A 10476-nucleotide genomic window follows, 5' to 3' on the forward strand; every position below is an offset into this window, starting at 1 on the left:
TTTGACCGCTGAATGACGCGCACCTGATCCGATAGACGCTGCTCCGTTACGGTGGTGGATGGCTCGAGTGCCTGAAACAGAGGCAGCATTCTAGAACGGTACGCGGATAGCCGAGTTCCCCCCTCTGTGGCCCCGTAATAGGCGCGCATGACATTCTCGTTTATTTGTCGAGTCCATGTCATGCGACGCACTACACCACCGGCAGCGGGAGCCGTGGGCGGGGCAGGATGTCCCGCAGGCCCCAAGCGTGCCGGCAGCGGTGGCCGCCCTCGTCGCGCAGGTGGTGGTGGCGGCGGCGGCGGCGGCCCGCTCTCGTCGCTGGACCCGTCGGTGTCGGGCGCTGTGGCGAACTCGTCGCCCGACGACGATGCGGACGGGGAGCTGGACGAGGCGGACGGGGATGGTGGGCGTGCGTTTCTTTGTGCCGCTTTGGTGCGTGACCTTGTTAACATTTTCACAAATTTCACAATGCACTTATCGCCGTCTGACAGTTCATTTCCGTATCCGTGTATTTAGATTGTATAGTAGTTCGTTATTGTACATGATTTAATGTAGCGTAAGAAATACACAAAAACTGAACCACACAAACCAAGAAAATTATTTTACATAAATTATTTTATACATAGTAGTGTGACTACTTTAAGACAGCACAAGTTGAAATATTTTCAATAGATTATAATTTAACTTGTGTTCATTAGAAGAAAATTATTATTATTATTATATATATATATTAGAATGGATGGACTCGCTCGCGACAACCTGCCAGGACTTCATTTTTAACCGACTTCAAAAAAAGAGGAGGTTCTCAATTCGTCGGGATCTTTGTTTTTTATACGACTTTTGTTATGTATGGGGAACATACATTTTATTATTACTCGTAGACGCCTGGGCCGATTTAGAAAATTCTTTTTTTATTCAAAAGGGTATAGTTTCCAGGTGGTGCCATTTGATTATTACTGTACGGGTGTGAGACCTGGTTTGTACGCAAAGATCTAATCTCAAAACTCTGTGTCTGTGAACAAATGCTTGAGGCAGATCCTGCATATGTTTTTGCCTCACTGGATCACAAACGCTCACTTATGGAGAATAACTGGACAAGCACCCGTACACAAAGAAATCCAGACGCGGAAATGGCATTGGATTGGACACATCCTCAGAAAAATGACCTGAAATACCTCTCGTGAGCAGGTTTCGGAATGCAGAATGCAACTTGTGTCTGAAATCGAGGCCTCTCTTCAGCAGGTATCCGAGTGGGGTAAACGTAACCTCGTTGAGTTTAACCCCAGTAAGACACAAGTTTGCGCGTTTTCCGCAAAGAAAACCCTATTCGACATAGCGCCAAAATTCCAGAACATTCCTCTTACTATCTCTAAGAGTATCGGGATACTCGGTGTCGACATTACGAAGGAGGTCCGGTTTCGGGGTCATTTGGAATTCAAGGCCAAACTGGCCTCTAAGAAGCTCGGGGTGCTCAACAGAGCGAAATAGTGCTTCACATCGGGTCACCGGCTTTTGCTATACAAAGCACAGGTTCGACCGCATATGGAGTACTGTTCTCATCTCTGGTCTGGAGCACCGAAATACCAACTTCTTCCACTTGACTCTATCCAACGTCGGGCAATTCGTATTGTTGGCGATCTCGATCTCACAGCCGGTTTAGATCCTCTTAGCCTTCGGAGAGATGTTGGCTCTCTGTGCTTGTTCTACCGTCTGTACAACGGGGAATGTTCTGATGAACTCTTTGACTTGGTGCCACCGTCGCGCTTTTATCACCGCACCTCCCGCCAAAGAAACAAAGTTCATCCTCACTTTCTCGACACGTGGCAAACCAAGAACAAACGGGCCTCCCGCTCGTTTTTGCCCAGAACGTGCAAGTTGTGGAATGAGCTACCTTCTGAGGTGTTTCCCTTGCGCTATGACATGGGGTTCTTCAAGAAGCAGGTATTTAGGGTTCTCAAAGGTCGGCAACGCATAAGTGGCTCCCCTGATGTTGCTTATGTCCATGGGCGGCGATGACTGCTTACCATCAGGCGGCAAAAAAAAAAAACTGATACCCACCTATCCAAAATGCTCACCTGGAACATACCCGGAATGCGCAAACCATGCCGCCCTAAATCGACCTAGCGTCGCTCGGTTCAGCAGGAGCTCAGGGTGCTAGGCATGGGGTGGGAGGAGGTTACCCAAACTGCCCAAGACCGGAGTAAATGGAGAAATATGATTCGAGCCCTACACCCCAGCAGAGGGTAACAGGATGCAAAGAAGAAGAAGCCATTTGATTATCGGCATGTCATGATCCTAGAGAAATCGAAGGCAACCCTCAAATTTCATCATCGACTGGCATCGACTCCAAAAATATTTTATAATTTGGATGTTTAAGATTACTGCAGCCCGATAAGAAATCTGATTTCAAAGGGTTGGCTAGGAAATCGTATACTTAATCATAATTATATAGCTAAATGTAAAATTATTTATTTCTTTTTAGTTTCAGCGTGTTTTTCTAATGCGCTTTTTTAATGTTGTTTTGTAGTTAATGTTTTTCTTGAAGGCGGTTTTTTTTATTTAAGTAATATTATTCGCTATTGAATAAATAGATATTAGGTATTCAAACGTACCTGTGATAGATAACAGTAGCTGCAACAATGCCGAGGTTGCAGCCGCGCCAAGAAGACCGTACATGTCTATGGCATTTTCCGTTTTCCCGACATTGGAAATAGTCTATAACTTCATACTCTTGTGACTGTGCCTTGCTTCTTTTCTCTCCATTACTTTTGAACCTAAGGTCACGAACGGTTCGGAGAATATAGTCCTTTTCATTGTGCTCGCCTGCAACAAGAAAAAGATTTGTTATAAATAATCAAAAACATGTTTTTGCCTGTGTAGTGACGGGTTAAGAATTTCACCACCCCTTTCTTCCCGTGGGTGTCGTAGAAGTCGACTGTGGGATATGTTTTAAATTGTGGCGTAGTATTAGGCGAGAGGCTGGCAACCACTGCGATGTCAGAATTTTGTTTTCCTTTAACCATTTTTTGCCAAGACTGGCACAGAAGCTTGAGTAGTTCATGTGCTCTGCCTACCTGCCGGGTTACAGGCGTGATTGTACGTATGTATGCATCTATGTATGTTATTTTCCTTACGGTGTGCAGCTCACACTGTGTGTTACTTTATATGTGCAACGGGGTAGACTTTGGCGAACTCTCGAACTCTTTGATATATTCGGTGGAATCCAACAAAGAAAGCCCATTTCAGGAGCACCATATATAGGCGTGAGTGTATGAAGTATAAGTGAAAAGTAGAAGTATAGTAAGAAGAGAAGAGTAGAGTGAGAAGTATAGTAAGTGTATCTTGTATTAGACGTTGTGTCCTACATTTTAAAAATTTTGAACAACCATATTTATTCATGTACAGTCAGCTATAAAAGTATACATATGTTTTAATAATATGTTATAGGGTTGTATCGCCTGTTAATTAGGGCCATGCACTTTTGCTGTATTCATATATTTATTTCTGAGACATAAAAAAATAGTAATTAAAATAATTTATTATTTAATCAGCAATAATATGATACGAAAAAACTATGAACCACAAAAAAGCTAAATTTCAAAAAAGTTTACCAAAATAATATTTTCCTTCACGCTCAAGCTTAGCTCAGTATATTCGTACAAATAGCCGTTTTTCAGCACATCTAAATCTTAACAAATATTTTAAAAGTGTTATTTTATCTTGGCCCATTATAAGTTCCGCGCGTTAGGGGTAATACACCCTAATTAACCTCGATACTGATTTAGGCGTAGGTAATAACTAAAGTTTGACGCCCATCTATTTCTGGTAAAGTTATATTTTAAGGGTTCCTCAAACGAAATAAAAGGAAGCCTTTATTGTTTCCACTTGTCCGTCTGTTTACATGTCGGTTGTCAAGAAAGGACCTTGATCTCAGAAACGCGTACATGTATCGTTTTCAAATTAATATCATTTACCTACCTACATACTTACGCAGTTGTTCAGTACATTTAGAGTAAAAAATAAAGCCTCTTTGTTAAAGTGAATAAAATAGGGCCGTTAATGTCTCAAAAAAAAGTTAACTCTATTACACTCTCAATTGAATCAAACTTAAATTAATAGTGTAGGTACTTTTTATTTATCTAGAAATGATGAGTTTGAAAAAAATATAATTTATTTTACCACACAAAAATAGAAAGAAACTACAATATCTATAAACCATGTTAATAATAAGATTTTTTTATTAAACCCTCGGCGGCCGAGTCCGACTCGCACTTTTTAAAACAAATTATGCAATAAAAATTAAGTAATTAGTTTCAACTCACGGATACCATATTGTTGGACAGTCCTTCAATTCTACAATGAATTTTATCAGATCAGTAGCTTCATTATTAATAATCGGGCTCCATGACGAGTAATGGAATTTCCGAGAGCCTATTGTCCATTCATGTAATAATTGTAGGTATTGATATGTCGCGCCCTTATAACATTTTATTGTCAAAGGTTTATTTGAGTATAAATAAGCGTAAAAAGTTCGGGATCACGCAAGGCGGTCGTTAGCTGCTTCAGAAAGGGGTGAAGGCTGAGGTTGTCCCAATGGCCGCTGGTTTTTGAAACTAGACTAACCCTCTTATCCATTAAAAAAAAAACTTATGGCCCACATTAGTGAGTGAGTGTTTAATCACTTTCTCACTTATTTATAAGTCAATAATGATTGAAATAGAAAATGAGCTAATTGAGGTTTATTAACAACACCATAAAAATACTTGAATATTTGAAGGTTGAAACCGTCTGTTTCAAAGTATCAAATGATTATAAGGTACGTTGTACATATAGGTATGTATACAACTAAAGGGCTAAACAACTAAAGCAGGGTTGCTGTGAGTTTTAAACTCAATGCTTCAATAATAAAAAAAACAACCTAAACAAAGTCTGAACATAATTATAAATATGGATAAGCTACTTGTTACACAAACGAGGTTTTTAATAGCGAATTAAAACATTAAAATTACAATATCCAAATTGTTTGCCAAGCTTTAAATAACTAGCACTCCGCTATTTAATGCAGCAATAATTTTGTTGGTACAAAAGCCTGACAGAAAAATGTACTTATAAACAGAGCGAGCTCCGCGAGTGGAATGTCATGGAAATATTTTTGAAAGGGTCCGCTATTTCAAAGCTAGCTCGTCGTCGTATTGAATGCGTTTTAATGAAAAAACATGCGCCGATTCGGAACGGCCAAGGGAATTAAAACCTCCGCGCACCGCCATTTGAAATGCATCGGTTGGGATTTTCATTTGTCCGAATATTATGCCGGGAGGGAATTCCGTACAACTTGTTCAAGTTTATGGTCGCGTTGTTATGTGCTCGGGAATAATAAATTACTGATTGGATTAGTTGCCACGGTTGCTTTATTATTTAATTTTAAAATGTGTTATTGCGGAGCTGTTTTATAAATTTGGATATTCCGCTATTGTTGGCGATTGCGCTTAAGCACTTTCAGGAGGTTAAAGGTACTTATAATATGCAGTAATTTTTTCTCATATAAACAAGCGGTAAGAAATAGATGACGGTTTGTCATAGGAAAAGACAAGTAAGATTGCAAGGTCTAATTTTGTACGCGGTGTATGTACCTACATCGACCCCGAAGACTAAAATGTCCTTTAAACTTTTCTGGGATTTATTATTGATAGATGTCAAAGGGTGACAACTAACATATTAGAGTAAAAATAATTTTCCTTTTTTAGGGTTCCGTACCTAAAATGTACAAAAGGAACCCGGTGCCGCTCTGTCCGTCTCTCTGTCGATCCGTCAGTCACATTCCTATATATCTCGAAAACTACTTATGCTATCGTTTTGAAATTTTTAAAATAAGTTTAACCAACTATCATAACTATGAAAAAAAAAATCTTTCTTCAAATTATTAGGTGTCCTTTTGTAATATTTTTCCTGTTTTTGGCTGTGGCCAAATCCCTTTCTTAGGAAGGAGGAGAGCATTTCTGAGAAAAGAGATAATTAGTTAATACCGTGTATTTCCAGCATAATGCATCATATATCGTTGAATATTGCCGAACTTACGTTACACACATATGTAGGCGGATTAATAGAGGGCAATAATTTGAATGCAACCATCCAAGCCGCACTAATAACCCATTTAGTCGCAGCTCGTTTTGAGATACGATAGCTATAGCAGCTATCCTAGGAACAGGAGGTATCCAGCTGTCTGTGTATATCCTATTCATCGTCGGCTTATAGTATTATCATCTACCACCTCACCTGCATTTAACTAGTACATATTAGGTAATGTATGTGCATACTTAATATTGTGCATTGGCGATGCTTGGTCCAGCAAAATCATATATAATATTGTACATCAGTAAAATACATTGGTGGAGCTTAGGCCAGCAGTTTATGTGGGTGAAGAAAGTAACAGACATTCAAACGGACAAGGTTACTTCCAATTTTTTTTTTCTTAAAAATTATCAATACTTACCGATTAGAAACACACAGTAATGATGTAACCATTGTTGTATTGTTTTGTTTTATTTTGTCTTAAAACTTTAAGTGCTTGTTAACACTTAGTAATTTTTACCTTTACTGTTTTTTCTGTTTTTACTGTTCATAAAGTAGAAAAAGACTTTATGAACTTTATGGTGAGAGAGAGCTGAACAAGAATTCAGAATTCCTGGGCTATGTAAGAAACTACTCAAGAATCTTCAAGAAAGTGTGTTTAACTGCCAAGAAAAACTTTATTAGTTCTAAATTGAAAGTGTCGGACAACAAAGTGAAAACAACTTGGAGTATTATAAATAAAGCAGCTGGTAAATGTAAATCACGCGATTGTCAAGTCAACATTGTATCAGATAATCAACAAATAGTGTCGAACAGCGATGTTGCCTCGGCATTCGAAGATTATTTCTCAAACATAGCCGTTAACACCACAAAATGTTTACATTCTTCTGCGGCTCAAGCCCATTCATTACTTTGTGCTAATGTTAAGAAATGTAATAATTCATTTGAATTTAGTCAAGTAGACTCTGTAAATATTGTTAAAACATTCAAGTCACTCAATTTAAAGAAAACGGAAGACTTATGGGGAACATCAGTTAAAGTAATTAGTCATGTCATAGATATAATAGCACCTTACTTGGCCGTAATATATAATATTTCAATTTCACAAGGCACCTTTCCAGATCTTATGAAATGTAGCAAGCAAAGTCATACCGCTTTTTAAATCGGGTGATTCGAGTGATATAACCAATTTCCGTCCCATATCAATACTTCCTGTTCTAAGTAAAGTCTTTGAGAAGCTAATGTTAAATGATCTACTGGGACACTTCAACAGACATAGATTACTTACAAGCAAACAGTTCGGTTTCACAAGGGGCCGTTCCACGACCGATGCTGCTTCGGTACTCAAAGTACTCATTAAACATATATATAATATTTGGGAAAATTCTTGTGATGCAATTGGCATATTTTGTGATCTTTCAAAAGACTTTGATTGTGTGGATCATGGAACGCTCATTTTGAAATTAGAACACTATGGTTTGTCTATAAACGCCCTAAACTTTATGTCTTCTTACTTTAGCAATAGAACACAAACAGTAGTTGTTAACAAAACTCGCTCTAGCGGGACTGTTGTCCAATTAGGAGTGCCACAAGGCTCAATTTTAGGTCCATTCCTGTTTTTGGTTTATATAAATGATTTGCCATGTATAGTAAAAAAACTTTTGTGAAATAGTACTTTTTGCTGAGCATACATCACTGCTTTTTAATGTTGACCGAAAATCTACGGATTACAATGTAATTAATAGCACGTTAGCTGATGTACTGCAGTGGTTTACTGTCAACAATTTACTTCTTAATTCTAAGAAAAACAAATGTATTCGATTCTCTCTGTCGAATGTTAAACCAATCGATACAAAAATACTTTTGAATCATGAATGCTTAAAGATGGTAGATACAATTAACACTGTTCCTTGGCTTAACATTGGACAAAAATCTACAATGGAGTCCTCATATAAGGAAACTAGCAAGCAAATTAAGTTCAGCCGCATACGCCGTTAGGAGAATCAGGCAACTGACTAATGTTGAGACAGCTCGCCTAGTGTATCATAGTTATTTTCACAGTGTAATGTCATACGGTATTCTGGTTTGGGGCAAAGCAGCTGACATACAGACTATCTTTGTATTACAAAAGAGAGCCATTCGTTCTATTTACAACTTAGGAACACGTGAATCAGTAAGAGAACTCTTCAAAGAAATTAATATCTTAACTGTAGCTTCCCAATACATTTATGATAGTATAATTTATGTTGTTAAGAATTTAGACTGTTTCACTAAGAATTCTGATATCCATAATTATAACACTAGAAACAAAAATAAGCTTGTCATAAAGAAGTTTCGTGTCCGTAAAGTACAGAAGTCATTTCTTGGGCAATGCATTCATTTTTATAATAAGTTACCTGACACTGCTTTGAGATTACCCCTCCCAGCTCTTAAGAACTACTTAAAAAAATCATTGATGTTAAAGGCTTATTACAGAGTCGAGGACTATTTGACAGACAAACATGCATGGCCCGAACCAGAAACTGAAGAAGAACGACGTATTATTAAGCAATAATATAATTTATTGAAATTAAATTTCCATACAGTACCTAGTCTGTTCATATTCTTTGATGAATACTTTTGCATGTTAAATTGTATCTTGTTATTTAATGCATGTTAGTTATAAGATGTAATGTTTTGAAAAGAAGTTGCCCGCCGAGTTTCTTGCCGGTCCCATAGTGGATACCCCCCTCCCAACTGAGGGGGGACTGAAATCTTCTCGAGGCTGAGGCGTAGGGTTAGAGCCGGCGTAGCTTTATTTGACGTTCATATGCGCATTGTAATATGCCTACTTGAAAAATAATTATTTCATTTTCATTTCATTTTCATTTTCTGTTTTTCTTTTATATGTAAGAAGTTATGATATTATTTTAATTGATACCTAAGACTGAACCATCTCCTCCACGGGACAGGCATCTGCCTAGTGTGGAGGTCAGTTTAATTGTATACATGACTGTATTTTCTTGGAAATAAACAAATTTTAATTTTATTTTTTTTTAAATTTACAATTTTATAAAGTAAGAATGATATGAAATTACGGTATTAGAACTGAATGAATGTATCGCTTCACAGAGAGAGTTGTAAAACAATAGCTGAGAAAAGTGGACGATGGCAAAATACGCCAATAATAAATTAATCTGGTGTAGACATTGTATCGATTAAAATTTTCAGTTTTCATATTTTGCTCGACTGAAAAATATCACGAATTTAACAAATTAAAAATTAACACTAAACATTTAACAACACAGTAAAAAATTTATGTTGTTTTTTTTTTTTTCAGAAAATCAGCAATATTATACCAAAGGAAACGCATTTATTATAAATTTTAATTTAAGAAATCGACCAAAACCTTTCTGGCATACTGGCTGTGCTAATATAGGCAGGGTTCCAAAGATAAAGATAGGTACAGTCAACCAATTGGAACCCTAGGCCACTGTAGAACTATGTCATAGTGACGTTATAAATCAGATTGTAGGGTAGCCTAGGGTTCCAATGGGTTGACTGTACCTACGATATGTCTCAGTAAACCATCTTATTAAAATAGAGTACCTTTTATAATTATGAATCCCCAATCTACGCTAACTGAAAACCTGACAGAATCAATAAGGGGATAATGTTATTATAAATTAATACCTATAAATGATATTGTTTAAACAACATTTTTTTCTCATTGTTTTAGCTTTAGAGGTTACTTATTTCAAGTAATTCAAAGTAGGTATGTATATCTTTATTAAAATTTTATGACTGACAGAAAAAAAAACAACTACTTAACTAAAAACTTTGTCGATTCGTCCCTTGAAAGCTTTGTCTAAATTTACGTGTAGGTATTAATGTCCTTGTAGCCGGTATTAATAGTAGGTAATATAATTTTAATTTCAAGGGTAGATATAAGTCACCCGACTTAATTTGAGTAAAAGTTCTAAAGAAAATTCATTATTTATACGTACTTGACACAAAACAGGTGTTCTTCAGTTCTTAATCACTTCATAAAAAAATCAAATCAAATACTTATTTTCAATACTAAAAATACACGTCCTAAGAACCGTACTTGATTTTGAATCTCCGCAAAAATACGCGTGTAACGAAAGAAGTTCGCAATTTATCGTAAAGTTCCCGCCATCTCACGTAAGAGCCGACCTTGGGACTGTCCGCACGCCAGCATGTGCGCGGAGCGACTGAAGGCTCGTTTCGCTACAGCCAACGCATTCCCGCTTTCCTACCTTTCAAGTTTTCCACTCGACCTCTCGATACTAAACGACCAATCATTTTACTCCTCGCTCGTGCATACCAATCTTTATAACAGTGATGTAAAGATCAAATTCAAGCGCTTTCGCTATATCTTAAGACACTTGCTGAAGACAAGTATTA

General features: G+C 37.3%; 1 protein-coding gene across 1 annotated transcript in view; it reads right to left on the reverse strand.

Annotated features, from left to right (window-relative positions):
• LOC125228763 (carbonic anhydrase-related protein 10-like) overlaps positions 1-10254 on the reverse strand; it is a 43468-nt gene extending 33214 nt beyond the window's left edge. Inside the window, exons 1-2 of the mRNA XM_048133435.1 lie at positions 10056-10254; positions 2613-2823 (exon numbers count right to left, since the gene is read on the reverse strand). Of these exons, the coding sequence (XP_047989392.1) occupies positions 2613-2676 (64 nt within the window). The 5' untranslated portion in view covers positions 2677-2823; positions 10056-10254. The remainder of the gene's footprint in view (positions 1-2612; positions 2824-10055) is intronic.
• Between the last annotated feature and the right edge of the window lie 222 nt (positions 10255-10476).

The sequence above is a fragment of the Leguminivora glycinivorella genome, chromosome 8 (assembly GCF_023078275.1).
Source record: "Leguminivora glycinivorella isolate SPB_JAAS2020 chromosome 8, LegGlyc_1.1, whole genome shotgun sequence".
Classification (NCBI taxonomy): domain Eukaryota; kingdom Metazoa; phylum Arthropoda; class Insecta; order Lepidoptera; family Tortricidae; genus Leguminivora; species Leguminivora glycinivorella.